Source organism: Diachasma alloeum, unplaced genomic scaffold, assembly GCF_001412515.2.
Source record: "Diachasma alloeum isolate Michigan unplaced genomic scaffold, Dall2.0 Dall_scaffold_00176, whole genome shotgun sequence".
Classification (NCBI taxonomy): domain Eukaryota; kingdom Metazoa; phylum Arthropoda; class Insecta; order Hymenoptera; family Braconidae; genus Diachasma; species Diachasma alloeum.
Window position 1 is genome coordinate 6,307,670 of NW_021680342.1, and position 19,713 is coordinate 6,327,382.

Sequence of the window (19,713 nt, forward strand, 5' to 3'; positions counted from 1 at the left end):
CGCCCCCCCCCCCGCCCTCCTCTAATTTTCTGTATATCCACCATGAGAAAACCAAGGCACCTCCTTCTCGCACCGTGTGACAGTAATTTCACTTAATTAAATTCCGTTCTTTCTTCTCTTTAGTTGATAGAAACTCGCAACTACCTTTTCTTTTTCCCTCCGAGGATTCTATTTTCCCCGAAAATCTTCTGTCAAGTTTCGGCGTTCTCACTGATCGAGTGACGACGTCCAAGCGCAGATTGTCCTCTTTTTATTTCACTTTCCCCCGGGTGTCCTTTCTTTTTCTTTTTTACTGGTAGCATTTGCCGTTTGTATTAAATAACAAGAGGAGGATTTTCTGGAGCGGATAACGAGTCCCGGTCGTTCGTCGAGTGCCGTAAGAAATTAAGGGGACTCGAGAATTAAGGCACACAAAATTCAACCCCCACCCCTTCATCCATCCTCTCCTATCTCACTTTAAAACTGTAGACAGTACCGAGGACGATCTGGATCTTACCCTTATTACCACTTCATCTGCAATTAACATTTATGACCGGTGGAAAAAGTAATTAAATATTCTACGGATGCTGCGGGATGGGACAAGAAACTGGAGACTGAAGATTTTTCACTCCTTTTTCGCTTGGGTATATAAAAAATGGAAAGATTAAAATGACTGTTAAATATTTGACGCTCGCAACTCTCAACGCTTGCTCACTTTTGCCTTGTACAAAGAAATTTTAATGGTCACTGTTAGGCTTTTTAATGCCCATCAACGCTGACCAGTTTTGACCCGCGGGGGGGATGTTATTGTCTTTCCTAGTAATGATAATACCTCCGGATGGCGAACATTCTATAATTAGTGTGTGTGAATTATTAAGGTCTATTGCTCTCCTTGCGGCTTGTAATCAAACAGTCCGTTATTACCGTTACAAAATGTGTTCGAAGGTTTTTTAACGACAAGCCCTACTGGTATATGAATCCAGGAGGATGATTCATCCATGGAGAAAAATGTTCGCATCATTGCGTCGTGAACAATTTAATAATTTCAATTCTTTTGCTCGCTCTAGTGGAAAAACCCGAAACGTTCGCTATTTCGTTTCGTGAAAGGGGTTTAATTGAAGGGATCGAATTGGTGGAATTTTTGGGAAATAGTTGGAGACAGTTGCCAAGCATGTCGATTATTAAATCATAGGATTGATGCAATACTAATGAGATGTAGGGAAAAATGTTTGTAGTTTTCAGTAAAAATTTTTGCACGCTATTAGAAAACAATTGCGATTTTATGAACAGTTTAGGAGTAATTCGTAAGGGAGCGGCATCCGATTTGATTAGAGGTGAAAAATCATGGAATTGATTGACTTCTGATGAATCAATTAATTCAGTACAGTATTTGATGAAGCTACCGTGGGTAATGAACGAAAATCTTTTTCTAGCTTTCGGAAATTTTTTCCTAGCTTTGATTGTTTTCCTCCAGAGACTTCCCCTTCTTTTGATAGATTTTCCTTACATTCTGGCGAAAAGTGTTACACAATCCCGAATACTTCACTTTGATTGGTCGAAATCAGAATTGAGGAAATTGTCCTCTGAATACCGCTGGACCTTCAAAATTCATTGGATATTCCCGAAATGCGGTGCTTAGCGTTTTTACGGGTTAAAGCTAGATTCCATACCAGAACTTCAGTTATTTTAACAGAAAATTTTTTCATTCAGCTACCCAAAACCTTCAAAATTATCGGATGTTTTTCGAAAGTTTTGTTGTATCGCAACGAGCGGGATTAGTTTTGCACTGACAACTTGTCTCCAGCAAAAATGTTGTTCCCAGAAAAAAATCCTTATTTTGAAATTTCAAAGATTCTAAATTGAGACTTCCGGGAGTCTCACCTTGACACGTTTGAAAGGATCAAATAGAAATTTACAAGTTTTAATTTGAGATTTGAAAATCTTAATTTAATCTTTCTGAAAGTCTCAATTTGAGACTTTTGAAAGTCTTGGCTTGGAACATTCGAAAGTCTCAATTGAAGCTCGTAAGTCTCAAATTGAGATTTTCTTTGCGTGAATCCCTTTTACAGAAGTTTTTACCTCAGAAAAATGTTGCGCTTCTGGTAACAACATTCTTCACGTAGATTATTGTACTCAATTTTATATAAAAATGTGTGGATAAATTGCTATTCTAAGGACCGTCCCTCCCAGAACTATTTCTCAAAATCACTGACTTTATTCTGAAAACCCGAAACTTTTTTCTCTGCATGATCGGATAATCTTGGAGTAGTCTCTGGGTGAGATTGTCAGGGGTATGAAGTGAAAAGGCTGTTAATTTATCGTAATCACTGAGTGTGACTAAGTAAGTGAGCCAACGTCATGTAATATTCTTTATTAAAATATCGAGAATTCCCAAGCACCCTCTAGTCTCGTCCGTTATTACCTCGGGAAAAGGCCGAAATCCACTTGCCCCTAACCGGATATCGTCTGAAAAACTTTGCAAACTTGTCTCCCCCCCTCCCTATCACCCTATCCCAGCAAGCCGTCTCCGTCTACTTTTGGTAATTTAAATACCCCCTCCTCAAAAAATTCAATACCGAAATATTTCACAACTCCTTCTTTCTTATGTCAGTGTTAAAATTTTTGAATGCTCCTTCATGGCTTGTATAGAAGGTACAAAACGTATTTATGACCATGCCACTATAAAGTAACCGTAAAATTACGGTTCCCATAATTTTATCACGGCTCAGACATTAATTTGGTAGTAAAAGTGAAGAGTTTTTTGAAATATTGGTGGGATTATTCTACTCAGTGAATGTGTTGTTGTTGTATACGAAATATAATCTCTTTTTCTCTCTCAATTGATTCAAATGGCTGGAAAAATGGTTTACATACGATTTGTGCATGTTGAAAAAGTCAATTTCAATATGTGAGTGACATATCGGTGGCAAACGCGTCGACGCAAATTGATTCGAAACTCTCCGATAATTTCATCATGTATATCAGAACAAAATTGGAATGTTCATATTGAAGGTTTCGAGTGCACAAACAACTCCGAAAAATTTGTTATTCGTGTGATGGATTACAGTGCTGCTGCCGAATCACTGGTAATAGAAACAATTTTTAATTTCATTATTATTAATACTACCATTGGACAAACGTTTAAATCCTAAAGCATAACAAAAACACAATATCACCGATTTCACCAGTGGGAAAAAAAAGCGAAAATATAAAAACCCGAACCCGTCATACGGAAGTGAATACTGATAAACGGCATTTTGAAAAGCGATGAAAGTATTCCCGGATATTGGAAGCACGCGATTTGACGAGTACGAGGTACAACAAAAAAAATGTATGACAAAAATATAACGGTGTACTCAAGCGGACCAAAATCAAAATCCATTACGCGTAACAAATGGGACTCAGTTTTCAATATATAAAAATAGATAACTCATGCCCGCTTGCATGAGGATGAAAGGAACCGAGTGGAGAGGGGCATGAGAATAGTTTAGTCATTAGGAAGCACGCCGGCAATGATATCTGATTACGACGGAAGCGACCAATGCATGTTCATAGATGCAAAGTATGACGACTCGTTAACGAGACACATGGGAGCATCGCCTGTCGGAATAAATCCGTACAATTGTTTTTGCTGTATATGAGCCTGGGTGGTGCTACCGCGTGATGACACTAATTGTATATCGTGCATCCACGTGATGTTAACGCTATATATTTGAGAGGAGGGCGCGGATTTACTTGGTTTGAACAGGTCTGACACTTACACGTGAAGGAAAATCCTTTGGAAATTGCCCTTCGGTGAAATTTTTGCGAGGAGACAAATTCCTCAGACAAATTCTACACGGAGAATTAGAAACATGAGTTCCTAGGGGGTTGACGTTCAATTTAATCAAAACTCCATAAGAGGCCATGTATAAGACTGATTTTGTTTATTTAATTTCTCGATATCTATAAGTTCTAAAATTTTAAAATTGTCACCGATGTTCACCGTCTGTCTAATACTATTAATTTAAAAAATTATAACTTTGTTGGTGAATGTCAATTTTCAAGGTCATCGCCAAATTCACTTGGCACCCTTAAATCACTTTAGTCTTTTGTTGAGTTTTCCAGAAATATTTCCGAATTTAAGGGAGATAGTGAAATTTTCATAATAACCTTTTTTGTAGAGTGAATTGAGTGCTACTAAAACGGTTATAAGAAAATTTTTACTATCTTCCTTAGATTTCGAGATAATTATTGAAAACTAGCCAATAGCCCAAATCGACTTGAAACGTTTGACCACTTCGCTACGGAATTAAAATTAGTAAATTTTACCCTTACAATTTTCATAAGAAATAGCATGGTGATAATTACTGTACCTCTGAAATTTATCAACCCCATTTCAAGTTTTCATTATTAACTGTTCGAAACGTAAAATTTAGTATGTGTCATGCAAAAATCATTACGGCGCAATAATTTCCCTCATCTTCAGAACAAAATTCCTCTGACGGAGAATAAAATCTGATCTGTATGCTAAATAATATAATTCAGTAATGAAGTGGTAAACGGAGACAAGTCGACTTATCTCCCAGTCGAGTTTTGAGGAATATTTCCAGATCTAAGAGAGATAGCGAAATTTTCGTAATTACATTTGTTGTAGCACTCAATCGACTCCACAAAAAAGGTTATTTTACAAATTTTGCTATCTCCCTTAGATTCCGAGATATTGATTGAAAACTGGTCAATAGTAAAAATTGACTCCTCTCCTTTTACCACTTTGCTACTGAATTCATTTTTAACAAAATTTTCACTCCATGTATGAGGTAAGCATGCGTGTTACGTGAGGGATTGTGTAAGAGAATAAATGAAATAATACTGGTGTTAACAATACAGCGATAATGAAGATGGCTGGTGTTGCCCTACCTTGGTCGAAAACAAGGCAGCGGGTGGTCTTGGCAGCAAGTCCCGGGGGCAGAGCGAACCTGTAGGCCGGGCCCAGCGACAGCCCGAGGCCCAGACCCAGCGCCTCTGCGCCGCATCGCCCCCCGAACATAGGCCCCACTAGAATCACCCACATAACAAACATCAGTCATCGTCATTATCACTCAATTACCGACATCGACGAAGCAAATATTTTCGTCATCTCTTTGGAGAGTAGATTCACTGAATTTTTTACTTCCTCGATGTTACTTTATCAATAAGAATTAATGAAATAATGGAATTGCACAAGTTGGGATCAATATTGGGTAGTCCATTAACATGCACTTTGGACTCATTGATATTTAATTGATGTACCAAGGTCGAAAAGTGAAGTTTATTGCTTTTCACTGCAGTGCGTACAGCCCGACACGTGGCATACTCCCCCTCTGTAATTTCATGTGCCTTTGAAGCACAGGGTGACCTTTTATCTCGTAATCGATAATCGTTAAATGTCGCAGGGTTGACCCTGATATGTTATTCTAGGATTTTAATATGCAGCAGTGGATGGAAAGATTCTGATAATATAGACAGATTATGAGATTGAGATGAAAAATGTGACTACTTCAAAAGATATTGATGGAATCCAACAAACTGCACAGAAAAAAATTCAGCGAAGTGGGAAAACGGTTTAAGTCGACTCATCTCCCAGTTGAGTTTTCGAAAAATATTTCCGAATCTAAGAGAGATAGCGAAATTTTCGTAATCACATTCGTTGTAGGTCTCACTTGGCTCGACAAAAAAGGTTATAACAAAAATTTTGCTATCTCTCTTAGATTCCGAGATATTCATTGAAAACTGGCCAATAGCCAAAATTGACTTAAACCGCTTCACCACTTCGCTACTGAATTTCCTGAAATCAATAATTTTATCACCGATTTGAGAACAATTCTTTCCATTCGACAACAGCAACGCGTAATTTCTAGACTAATTTATTTAGTTTTTTTGATCAACGGATTTAACATTTCTGAGGGGCGTTCTTCACTATTTTACGGAGAACAAACCTTGACTGAAAGAGCATTTCACTGAGATTAATTGAGAACATGATTATCAAATGTTTGAACGTTTGTTGATTAACAGTGTTCAAAATATGATAATTTTCGTAGTAGTAATTTCGTAAGTAGTTTGTTTCAATATTGTATCCTTAATTCTGGGAGAAAAAAAATGATTTCCAACAGGTGAACAATTTTTTCCCGTGTTAAATGAAATTGCCTGTTGCGCGACGTTGCTAGGAACTCGCTAAAGGCGCCCGGGAAGTGTAGAGTGGATTCGGCAACGGTGGAGCCTAAATAACACGGCGGCACTCTCCCGCGAAGGTGACTAAAGTCGCATTTTTCCGTCGGGTGACCAGACTAGGGTTGAATTTCCTTCTATCAAGTTGGTGCATTTCTCCCAAGCATAGATTGGCATCAATCATTACTTTTAGTAATATTATGAGAAGTTGCACCTTATAGTAATTTAGATTTATTTATCGTAATTGAAATTTTAAAACTAATATTGTAACTGGTAATTCAATTTCTCAATTATTGATTGATAAAATAATCCGAATTTGAATATTTAAGTTGATGATTGGTAAAATAATTCGGAACTTGAAATTTAAATTGATGGGTATTTTTAAAATGAAAAAATTCTTGAGTAATATTAACAATTGACTTATTCCGAATTCAACTGTAATTCAAAATTTCGATTATGTCTGCTCCCAAGTAAATCTGTTCCACTCCATCAAATATTCTCACGCGGAACATAGTTCTTCAGCACAGCTAATTTTTCCTCTCAGTGTGCCACATATGGACTCTCATGTGAATGTCATGGCTCTTTTCAAAGTTTAACACATCCAAGAATGATTTTTCTACAAAATTTTGAATTTTCAATGAGCAAATTCCTTGAATTTTCAGTGGAAACAGCAGATGACAGAAATTTCCTAATAGTGTACTGGAAATTGCAGCCGTACAATTGTTATCAGTACTTCTAAAAGGTGTCTTTTCAATCTAATTTGGAATAGAATTCCTCTGCCCTGGCCATGGGGGCACTTGAAACCTTCAATCTCATCGTGTTCTTCAACAGAACATTCTTCTTCGGCTGTTCCCGATTACTTTCTTTTCTAGGAGACGACAATTCTACTCTGATTGCTAACGAACCATCGTCGTTCTGTCACACTGAGAAAACAAGTTTTTTGAGAAGCACTTCTTTACTTGGATCAAGAAAGTCATCGCTCGAAAATTGACAGGAAGAAAATATCTCACACTGAGAAATGAAACCTTGCGTCAAGAGATTTTGTACTTGTCTGAAAGATGAGGGGCAATTTGTTCACAACAAGGAAGCAACTTCTAGAACCAAGTCAAGTGGTTTTTGCATAAAAATATTTTTTACTTGATACTTAAGGTACTTCCTCAGTGAGTTATACTTGGTGAAAATTTCACAATGAACTGAAGACCTAAAATTTGGATCATCTGTTGTTGAGGACCCGCAAAATTTCAAGTATTTTTCCCACGTGAAGTTTTAAGATAACCATCGTCAAACATTCAATTTTTGTCTTTTTTAAGTCTTTGTCGATGCATATCTCAAAAATTCGCGTGGAAAAAATACTTGAAATTTTGGGAACATGTCGTTTTCACATGTGCTCAACAACATATGATCCAAATTTTAGGTCTTCAGTTCATTGCGAAATTTTCACCACGTATAATTCACTGAGAAAGTACCTTAAACACTATTCAATAAATCGATTCAACTAGACTTGATTTGAGACATCAAACCAAAAGGTATAAGAAATCTTTTTTGGCAGGAACAAACTATTCTCGTCTTCAGGACAAGTACAAAACTTCTTGACGAAAGTTATTTCTTTCACAGTGTAAGATATTTTCCTCTTGTCTATTTTCGAGCCATGAATTTCTTGACACAAGTGAACACGTACTTACCAAAAAACTTTACTTTTCTCAGTACACCCCTGTATGACACACGTTGTATCAAACAGTAAAATCCTCCAACTTCATTCCCGACATGTGCCCTTATTACCAACCATCAATATTCCGTCCCCCATTGAAAAAGCTGATTGAATAATTACCTCTTTACAGGTTACATCGTTAGCCCCAATACCCTCTACAAGGTAGATAAAATTCGTAATGCCTGACGGGCTTAACATACTCTCTTTAAATTGCGTCTTTGAGATGCAGAGCACCGGGACGGAAAGAAGACGGAGGAAAAAAATGTTAAAGGATCTAAGGTAAGGTGAAAAAAGAACGTCCGTACATTTTTTTTCAACAGACAAGACGAACTGACTCGGCACGGCCTTTGACTCGGTAGCTTACACGCTGATTAAGACACCCGATACAATTAGGCGGCAAGGAGAACCTCAAAAGATGCGCATGGGAGAAGAGGGCCAGAGCCAAAAGGTAGAGGCAACTGAGCCATGCATACCGGGTGTCTGCTTCGAGAATCCATTGGTGGGATAAACCTTTGGAATCCATAGAAAAGGTGCTCCCCATACATTTTAACACACTGGTGGGAGTTTGGATACAAATGAAGCTAATCCCTGAGGCCAGCTACTGCGCACGAGCCTGAGAAATCGTTGAGAACATCTCGAAATGACATGAAAAAGTGCACTTGAGAAATGAGACATCGTAATTAATTCAGGAAGGGGTTTGAAAAAGGAACGAGCCAGTGAATATGAAAATGAGGCCACCTGTGATCTCCATGAGCATCAAGCTCTTGGTAGCACGCGTTGGTGTGCGCACAACCAGCATTTTTGCTTCTCGATTCAGTAAGATACATCTTATCCGTAGATGGAGTGCACATGGAAAGTCCCAGTGAGGAAGGAAGAAGTGCATTTTGAGCGGAGGAGAGAACACATAAGGGGGGGACGAGGGCGCAGACTGGCAGCTGACAGTCAATCCTTGCGATCTTAATCTCACGGGCGCGACACGCTCCGACAAGGAGTACATGTATGGAAATAAAAGGCATAAAAGAGGAAGAAATACTTGGGAGCAGTTGCTGGAGAAACAGTCCACGAGTTACGAATGAGAATAAATAAAAGTAAAAATTGCAGAAGAGGTTTCTGGGCGATTGAGAGTAGAACGAGAATCCGTCGCTCTTGGTGCTTTGGCGAAAAATGGAGGGAGGGGCGGGGGGGAAGGAGTTCTCTCGGTCAAGTTGACCGTATCGAGATACCCTGAATTATTCATACTACTTTGTCGTTGCCTGGAGTCTCGACTCCAGCCTGTGGTACGCCTTCCTTTTCGACTGTTAGTCCTTGCTTCGTCGTTTTGGGAGAGCCTCACATGCCATCACAACACCCCTGGCTTCACTGTTTTATAACTCTGTAAATGGAGCTTGTGAGTTTTATCTTTTGGGTATGTTCATGATGCAGATGATATTTCTGCGTCAGGCAGGGGATAGGTGGAATGGTGGCGAGAAACCCATCGGATGGGAAAATTCAGACACTTTGCTTGGACTTCACTGGGTTGAATTGCAGTCGAGTTATATGGCTTGGTACATGTCGTGAGATACTGACATTCAATATCTTCTTGGGAAGTTGAATATGATACCGGATCGGTGCAAATATAACCACTTACGGCGATCGCATGTTAACAGATTGAATGGGTGGTGGGAAAGAATGATCGTTACGAGGAATTTGACGAAAATACAATAAGTCTTTTAACAAATGAACCCCTTACATCCTATTTTTTTTTCAATTATCTGCAAACGATTGCCAATTTTCTGAAAAACCTGAAATTTTTCTAAAGTTTTCCAGAAGCCTCGGGAATTTTACATAATTTTCAAAAAATCTCTGAATATTTGCCATGTTAGAAAATCCGAGAATGTTCTTGAAACGAAAAAACTTTTCGTTTACATTTCGTGTACGAGCAAACGGAGCAGTAAACCGGTTCATGTCGACTTAGCTGTTCGCTGAGTTTTCAAAGAATATTGCCGAATCTAAGAGAAATAGCGAAATATCCGTTACAACTTTTATTGTAGCACTGAATTCGCTCTACAAACAAGGCTATTTTTAAACAATTGGCATCTCCCTTAAGTTCGCAAATATTCATTAAAAACTAACCAATACTGAATACTGAATTATTCCCTGAAAATTCCGAAAAATCAGGAAAATTCAGGGAAAAATTGAAAATTTATATCATTTCGTTTCTGAATATTCATGTTCCATTGACAATTCAATCAAGTTGTTGAAATTTCCATCGCACTCCCACTGAAAACTCGTGAATTTCCGCAAATTCTACCTAAAACTTGAAATTTCCTAACCATTTTTCCCCTAAATCCGACGCAATGTTACTCTTATGAGAATTACTATGACGTTCATTTCACTGTTGGAAATTTAAATAAAACCATCGAGTGACATTCACTGCTGGAAATTTCAAAAAATTTCCAGCAGTGAATGTCAAATGAGGAATTTCGACCCTCTTGACCCATGCAACCTATGTGGCCCCTGAGGCCCTTATGGTCCTTATGACCGTGAAGGGTCAGTAGGGTCACAAAGGTCTACCCTCGGTACCCCTCCTTGGTGCGCAACGATAACTACTTTATACCCTCTATCGTCCCGAAGTGCGAACTCGGCAGTTATCGCAAGAAATAGTATGTGTTACACGTGCGTGTGAAAAACTACAACATTGCGCACTTATAATACAATACACTATTTTTTCACCTTTCCATTATTTTAAGGGGAGACTACTGACTACTACGAGTTTTAAAATTCGTGGGTTATTGGAGTGAGACTTTTCATACGTTGAAGATCGATTATATATAGATCTAAAAACGAATAATTAGTGCAAAAAAAAATTTTTTTTTATTGTTCTTTTGCCCGACAATGCTTAAAATGCCAAAAACAGTCCAGGGTCCCCAATTTTTGAGCTACAAAGGATTTTTTTTTCAAAATTTTCGTAAAAATATGTGGAATAACAATTACGAGCTATTTTTTTTAATTCGCCTCTTACATGGCTAAATTTGCTTTTTTTGCATTTTTTTACACAAATAGTGAATTTTTTTATATGAAAAAAACCGAAATCAGCTGTGTAGAAGTCGAATTCCAAAAAAATGGCTCGTAATTGTTGTTCCATACATTTTTCAGAAAATTTTGCACGGATCTTTTTGCAAAATATTTTTTTTCCGAAAAAAAAAAACTTTTGTAGCTCAAAAATTTGAGGCCCTGGACTGTTTTTAGCATTTTAAGCGTTTTCGGGCAAACGAACAATAAGAAAAAATTTTTTTGTACTAATTATTCGTTTTCAGATCTATATAATCGATCTTCAACGTATGAAAAGTCTCACTCCAATAACCCACGGCTTTTAAAACTCATAGTAGTCTCCCCTTAAGAACATCCTGGAAATGTCCAGAAAGATAGAGAAATCTGATGAAAGCGCTGGTACTATCTGTAGTGCTTATGATACTAAAGAATATAGGTGATCTATAGTTATACATCCTCTTGTATGCAATTTGGTACAATAATTCATAGTCAATGTTAGAACGCGAACCCTAAATTAATTAACGAGGAGAAATAACACAAACATTGATTGAATTGTAAAAGATGCAACGTTTCGACAATTATTTCAACTCCTTCAGGCTGTCTAATGGACGATACAAACGAATAAATAGTGATGCTACAACAATAGTTCTCATTCAGTAGAACATCCGAACATAATAACATAACACCAGAATGGGTAGACCAAAATTTTGCCCCAGAAGAATAAAATAAACCATTAATTGACACGTCTTTTCGAATTTCATTAACATTATTGCTATTTCTCCAATATTCTAAAAGAGCATCTATCCGCCTTATACAAACAATATTTTCCAATATCTCTCAATGTTTCACAACTAATGTAAATATCCGCAACACAAATTGCCCCTGTTTTCAGACTGCAACCAAACTTTAAATGTGAACCAGTCAATATTGATATCCGTGAATGTGAAAATAATGTATGTTCGTTCCTATTAATCGAATGATTTACTTTGTAATGATAAATAGTAATTATTTGATATTGAGAGCTTGATTATTTGTATTAATACCGAAATTATCATCAATCCAACCCAAGCGTTCTCAAATGTAGCTTTGGTATTTTTTAAAATGAAAAAATCCGCAAAGAATTCCAACCATGTCAACAAAATTTCAATCATCGGAATTTGATAAACAATAATTTGTAAAAAAATGAATAAATTCCTGACTGTGTAGAATCAATTTTTACAACATGATGCACCTCACGTGATCCCCCAAATTGAGAGCACAGTGATGATCGATCGAGGCGATTTTTCTCAGGCCGTTCGAGTTTCACTGGTGGTTGATATTTCATACAGACCAGGGTAACAGGCTATACCGTCTCCTCACTCTCCCATCTTTGTATAACTATAGATCACCTATATTGTTTTGCATCACCAAAGTAGCCTTGAACAAGTGTGGTTTCGCGTCCGGATCCTCTCATCCAGTATCGAGTGCTTCGATTTTCTCCCATATACCGACGAGTTTGCTTACACAAGTACAACGAATTGGCTCTTTTCGCTGAAAAAAATCCGGAATTATCGATGACCAGAATGGAGAATAATGCAGATACTCTTCGGTTGACGACAAGTGTGCAGATAAAAAGGGAGAGTTTAACGTAAATATCCCAAATAAACTCAACGATTGGGCATTCCACTGGCAAACGATTAAGTCTTAAACAGGGGGCCATAGAATGTACCACACGACGTCGAATGAATGTCCTCATTGTCTCAACAGAGCCCAGGAGCGTGAGAAAACTTTACACACGATAATTCCGGTCAACATTTTCAAGTATTTCGATATAATTAAAGCAATACATTTACGATAATCGTGAGGATGTTCAGTAGCGAGAAGCCAAGCTCCACCGAACTCTTGGATTTTCTTGGCGAAAGAGAGAAGTGCTTCGGGCCTGGAGTGCTTGAGGATCGTGGAGATTGCTGGAGGGATTCTAGTACTTCTCGAAATCGAACGTAAAGGGGGAAAAGTTGGAGTTATAGCTGTGATATACCCGAAACCAGTCATCGAGACTTATGTCGCTTATGCGGAGGATTACAACCGGTATTACAGAGGACAAACATCTCCTTCCTTCCACCAATAGGCGCCGTAAGCTTGTTTCCCCGCATCTTATATGTAGGGGTTTGAAATATGTTTGCGTGAGAGACAAGGGCAGAGGGCAGAGGAAGAGCAGGGGGAGAGGGAGGTGAAAACCATTTTCCAGATCGAACGCTCAAGCCAGACTACTTAAATCTTCCCTAGACATACACCTTGGAATTTTTCTCCGGCCGAGGATTTTTCCCTCCTTTTTTGAAACCTCCTTCTACTCGACTTCTTTGCTCCTAACGAGCCACCCCCGTCCTGAATACTTTACCGGCAGCGGCACAGAGGGTGAAGTGCCTCAGAAAGGCACTCCCCCCCGCACCCCCACCCCACCCGACCTCCGCCGGTGAAGTATCTCTCTGGTCCTCGAGAGTCGACTGCTGGGGGTCGGATCTTTTCCTTGTAATTAATTTAAGCAACCGCTTTTCACCCCTCAACCACTCTCCCACCCCCGCGTCCCTTCATTGCCCTTTTTTCCATGTATTTTCTCCCTTCGCCGTGAGGATGACCCTTCCCATCCGTCGCTCTACCTAGTCCACTGGCCTCACATGACACATCAAGATTTATTAATTCAATTTTGATTGAGGATGAGATTAATTTTGCGATGATAAATTCAATATTTTCTTGTAATCATCTTCATTTAATTCGTAAGAGGATCTCGAAACGGGCCGATCGGGCTTGAGGGCGCGAGTTGAATCTCAGATGGGATGCGAGAAAAAGGGGGCGAGGGTGAGGTGAGAGTTGAAAAAAAAAAGTGGAGATCTGTAGGCGCGGCGCGAGAAACCGTTTATTACACGGTAGGAAGAGGAGGACAGAAAAAGCTGCGGTTTCCGAATGAGGTAAAAGGGATAAACCAGAAGCAGATGAGAGAGATGAAAAATATTCGGGAGGTTGAAGAAGGGATACGGTCTGCACGTCGATACGGAGGTGGAGAATTTTCGAGATGCATTATTCATGGGGTGTGAGAAGATACGATATGATCCAATATGTGGGCTTATGCGTATAGGCTATGTACCTATACTACTTTCAACGAGTTACGTTCAAGGTGCGCCGCCCCTAAGCTGGTGAAAATTGACGCGAGAATTTTCTTCGTAATTTTTTTGCCTACAGCTGTTCATTTTTTTTTTCCTTCTTTAAGCCTTCAGCGATTTGCCTCGGCATTTTGCGGTGGCAAAGGAGAGCGGAAAATAAACGAATTTGGGGGAGAGGATTCGAGTTTGGATGAGGAGAGTTTGTGCACACGCACGTGTGCGAAGTGCAGGAACGTGGAGACGAGAGCGCGCAGGAGATGGTGAAAGGGGGAGCCATCGCCAAACGTATTAACACACAATGAGATACTTTTGTTTTTGTATTTCGTTCGCTTATTCTTTCCGCCATTGGCTACCAGTGCAGAGTTGTCTCAGGAGACTTGCGAACACTACCGGGTGATCTGGGTATTTTGAATCGATTGGTTGATGATGATTTTGGGAAAGATCGTAAGGTTTTCCTCCTCAAGAAATTCTTGCATAAAATATACTCGATTTTCCAGCATCTAAAGTGGAGCTTTTTTATATTTTCAATTGGGGTGAAGCCCCTTCTTGCTGAATACATTCGTAAAGAACACCGCTTATGTAGGCGGAGAGTTGAATCCCTCTCTACTACTCCATTGTGTGCGAACTCGTTGATAAATTACCGAATAATTGTCAAATGTGAGAAAAACAAAAAGTGAAAGAAAACAGAGTATGGCCGGAGTAAAGGAGGGTGTGTAATATAAAAGAAGCTTCTTTTTACTCGTACCTCGAGTAAGAAAAGGTGGAGAATGCGTGGGATACTGTGAGTGTAAACAAAATACGTAAAAAAAAGTCCTCCCTCTCTTTCCTCACACGAATTTTACGAGTGTGAATGTTGAAAAGATCAGGAGTTAAATCGAACGTGAGGCCATTCGAGTGAGGAGGGATCTAAATTCGTTTGAAAAATCCAGTGCAACCGTGGAAACGCCACACAGACGCATATATACACAATCGCATTGGGACAAACACATGTAGAAATAATTCGTTGGAGAAGGCACAAAGGCGTCTCGACACTGACGGAGGACCGGGCACTGGTAATTTATCGATTCGGTTGAGTTAGCAGTGGAGAAAAAAAAATGCTGAGAAAACTGCAGAAACCAGTTGAATAAAAAAAGGGGAGGAAAATTTGTAATCAACGATTTAATTCAACTGGGCGTGTAGATGAATTTATTTTTCCGGTGATTCGTGACCAGAGGTTTCCAACGGATGCAAGAGGTAAAACGTACGAAGAGTGTCAACGAAGGGACAAGATTAAAAATCCTCCTAATTGGTTGATTGAGTTACCTCAGCCAGATTACGGACTGCGTGTCAAAGAGAATCTTTTGAGCTCGGAAAACGGCATTTCAGATAAACACGCAAAGGAGTAATCACCGGGAATGAAACCTCACTGGAAAAAGGATATAAATAGAAATTGGAAAATTAGTGAAACGGTTGTTTCAAATCCCTCGGAAAATCTCGAAGACAGTGACAAAGTGAATGTCTAAAGCCGGTGATGATTTCAGTTAATTGTCGACAGGGCCATTTTTCACTCAACGCCCAGGACCCGTACAACTACGCTGCGAAGTTTCCATCTCGTAAATATCTCCAAAGCGCCGCACGCTCCAAAAGGGCTAAAGGTTGAAGACGTCTTACTCTTGAAGAGAGACTTGAGCCTCTGACTTTCCAAAAGGGAAAAGGTCTCCGAGTGTCTTCCACTTCTTTTGTAAATAGCCCATGGGTTTGTAACGACATCCGGGATGAAGAAGCTGTTTCATTCGAGATTATGAAAGAGCTTTTGTCGTTAGTATCACCAGTGACACTTAACGGGGCCCTGACCATTGTGTTCAAGTGTCTAGAAAAATCGACTTGGATGTGCGCCCCCTTTTCCCGCAATTTCTTCGTCATTTTTTTCAGAACAATCGTCCATTTAGAAAATTGGAACATCAGTAGTTGCGCCAAATCCCGTGTTCAGATGTCCACTTCCGAGGCCTTATGGTCTGTCACCCCGGAGCGGAAATACAGTGACGAAAGCTAGCAGGAGGGGGAGAAGAAGACCCGCAGTGGCCGTCGAAAAACATCTGACCAATTCCGCAGGCTTGAGCCGCCGATAATACCCAGCCTGTTATGGTTTTATGACAATAACACCATAATATTCCCCCCTCACCCCTGAATAATAAAAAAAGGCAGACCTGACTATTCCAACCAGTCCTCCCAAGTATAAAAAACTGGGCAATTTCCATAGTACAGCAACTACACGATATAAATCAGTCTAATGCGACGCAGGAAAATCCCAGCATCTCTCTCCACTGATTTACTATCAAAAAGAGGAACATCAATGCCCTGAACAAGGGCTTCAAGCGGTGAACCCCACCTACCCACCTACCACTCTTAACATCCCACTTTCGCACCGGTAAATGATCACAAATGTCCACGAATGTCCTCACGTCAAGCATTTAGAGAATTTCCTGCACTGGTGACCGCAGTTATTATGAACGAAAACGCATTTAACGTTCCCTGGATTTGCGCATACATCGAAACGGTCACACACTCCAGCATTGGTGGCTTGCACTGATGGTGACAGTTCAATTCGAACTTTAGTGTTCGGCGGTTAGAAATGTTCACCGCAAAACCGCATCTGTGATTTCTGTCTGGTTTCCTCTTTTCAACATCTCTCCTGCACGAGCATTCCAACACCTGTTACTACACATTTCAATTGGAAAATGGAAAAAGATTCAACGAGTAATTTAACACCCAGAGGGAAATCGAATAAACAGCAGGTGGATGAAGACTTCAAGGATGAATAGGAATGCAATTACATCGGAGGAGATGAATCAAAGTGGATGATCAATTCTTCTGTCTATTTCCCAGATTGCGGATCCTCAAGTACTTGTCATTTTTTTTGTCAATGTGTAATCTAAACCTGGAAGTGAGGTTACACGGAGAGAAAAGTTGGATAGAAATTACCAAGTGTACCAGAACTTCCGGTAAAAAAAATTTCAACGGTCAATACGAAACCGCAGATTACGTTAAAGGGAGACGGAACCCCTTTGTCTACATCAAATCTCAGAATTGTGTTTTCTCCTACAATTATTAATTTCTATCTATGAAATTACTTTATCGACTCGATTATCACATTGTTGAGTCAGTAAAGTAGTTTAATGGATAAAAAATAATAACTGCAGGAGAAAACACAATTCTAAAGATTCATATAAACGCAGGGGTTCCGTTTCCCTTTAAGGGGAGACTACTATGAGTTCTAATAGTCGCGGGTTGTTGGAGTAAGATTTCTCATGCATTGAAGATAGATTGAATGTCTAAAATCGAATAATTAGTGCGACAAAATTAATTGTTTACTCTTCGTTTGCCTTAAAATGTTGAAAATAGTTCAGGACCTCCAATTTTTTAGCTACACAGATTTTTTTTTCAAAATTTTTGAATAAATGTGTACAATAACAATTACGAATTACTTTTATGAAATTCAACTTCTCCACAACTAACTGCGTTTTGTTTAATATAAAAATTTGCGCCATTCATGTAAAATGGGAAAAAATTATCCTCAAAATATTTGAAATATATTATCGATTCTTTCAGAAACATTTTGTTGGGCTATTTTAGATGAGTGGTGCGATGTTTTATTTAAAAAAAAATAGCTGGGTAGGAGTCGAACTTCGAAAAACTATCTCGTAATTGTTAATGCCCATATTTTTTCAAAAATTAAGAAAAAACCTCTGTAGCTCAAAAATTGGAGGCCATGGACTATTTTTAACATTTCAAGCGTCGGCGGGGCAAATGGCCAACAAACAATTAATTTTTTGCATTAATTATTCGTTTTAAGACATGTATAATAGATCTCCAATGCATGATAAATCTCACATAGTAGTCTCCCCTTAACCACATCAAAATCTAATCAATGTTCACATGATTCCCGTAATTTCCGTCACTCACCCCCCGAAAAGCCAATCAAGACACGACAGAAGAAAATTCAATACATCAAAGGTGAATGCAAAGGTGACCGTATGATGCTGGAACATCAGCCAAGCAGTGCCAGTCACGTATTCCGTTGACAATCGTGAACGATTCTCGAAGCATACGTCCGAAACATCGAGGACGAGGAGAATGCACCGATGTGGCTCGCAGGGGGATGAGGACAAACCCCAGTGTGTAAGAGAGAGGAAGAGGTTGGTTTTGGAGCCACAGGCAGATTTGCCAATTTGCCACAGGCGTTATGTAGGTGGTTACCCAGTTGTACTCTCTCGCCCCTCTAGCCGTGCCCGAGTGAGACAAGTATGCGTAGCCCACCGAACGAGAGGATTCGAGGCGATGTAGGCTGATGTGCGGTTTGAAGAGATTAATATGCGCACGAGGCGCAGCACCAAAACGGTGGGATGGAGGAGAGGAAGAGAAATTTCTCTCATGCCCTCTACGTTCCACACCTCTGCACTTCAATCTACCTCTCATCGGGTCTCTCCCTCATCTCCCAACCCAGTCCCAAACCTCTGGAACACATTCCCTCATCCACCATCGTTTCTCCACACACACCTCCCCCCATACTCCCCACATTTCGTATGACCATTTAGTAATTTCTGTCACGAGTCAAGCGTAACCCCGTCGTTTACTATAAAACGTAGCACGCGTTGACACATGTATACGTATTCCCCTGGAAAATAACGTTGTTTCACCTCGACGAAGAGGTTGAACAACCATTGGACATGTCCCGACAAGCCTTGCGGGTAACATTGTCTACCTAACAATGTCAGGTATGAGGTATCCTCTGTACTGGCATGAGCCCAATTAAAAGAGAGAGAGAGAAACTGCAGGGCAAAGGGAAGTGGGGAAGAAAAAAAATCAAGTTGTGGGGTTGGAGTTGGCCAAAGTGTCTGTACAGCAGTCATACAATAAAACCAACATTCCGGCTTACATGGAAAATGACCCTCTGGAGATGGTGAGGTGGCAACTCCTCCCTCTTACCACGCCCTAGACCCCCCTCAAGGTACTCACTTGCTGCTATTACAACTGTTGGAACACAGAGAGGAGGATAAAGTCGTATACATTGAGCACAAGTGGAAAGAGATGAGGAGGAAAATGTGTGGGAAGGATTTCTAGGAGGCGGGGCTTACTATTTCTAGCCGGTGAGTTTCTCGCGAACGCCTGCCTCTGGATAAATCCGTGTATATGTCTCTAGCGGTGGGAGAGGGCTGAGGGGAGCGACAGAGTGACGATCTTGGGCGCTGAGGGAAAATGGTCAGACAAATCGCGCAAGTCTGCAGCAGGTGGAAACAGTAGCCAACTTTTTGCTATGGTGGCGAGGGGTGGAATTGCAGGGGGAAAGGGGTTGAAATGTACTTTCAAGACGATGTTCGTACATGCAACGCGCCAGCGCTGCTCCGCCCTCAGTTGCTACTCAAAAGTCCTCAGAGTCACGAGAAACGATAGGAGGAGCACCCGACGCAAACTTGTTTTTAACCTTGCGCGGAAAATCCAAGTGTCCGACTTGATTTTGCATTGAAATATCTCTAAATATAAAACCCACTATCAATATTTGAGGATTGAATGAGTAAATATTGAAAGGGAGATCGTTTGTGGAATATAATGTGGATATGAATTTACCAGAGTATCAAAAAAGAAATGTTAATGTGAACACACACGTGTAATTCAATAATTTCCGTTTGTGATGCT

At 39.8% G+C, this 19,713-nt stretch overlaps 1 protein-coding gene across 1 annotated transcript in view; it reads right to left on the bottom strand.

Moving 5' to 3' along the window:
• The window catches only part of LOC107038151 (E3 ubiquitin-protein ligase RNF220), a 125,308-nt gene that overhangs the window by 99,269 nt on the left and 6,326 nt on the right, over positions 1–19,713 (bottom strand). The window contains exon 4 of the mRNA XM_015257102.1: positions 4,879–5,016. Coding sequence (XP_015112588.1) covers positions 4,879–5,016 — 138 coding nt within the window. The remainder of the gene's footprint in view (positions 1–4,878; positions 5,017–19,713) is intronic.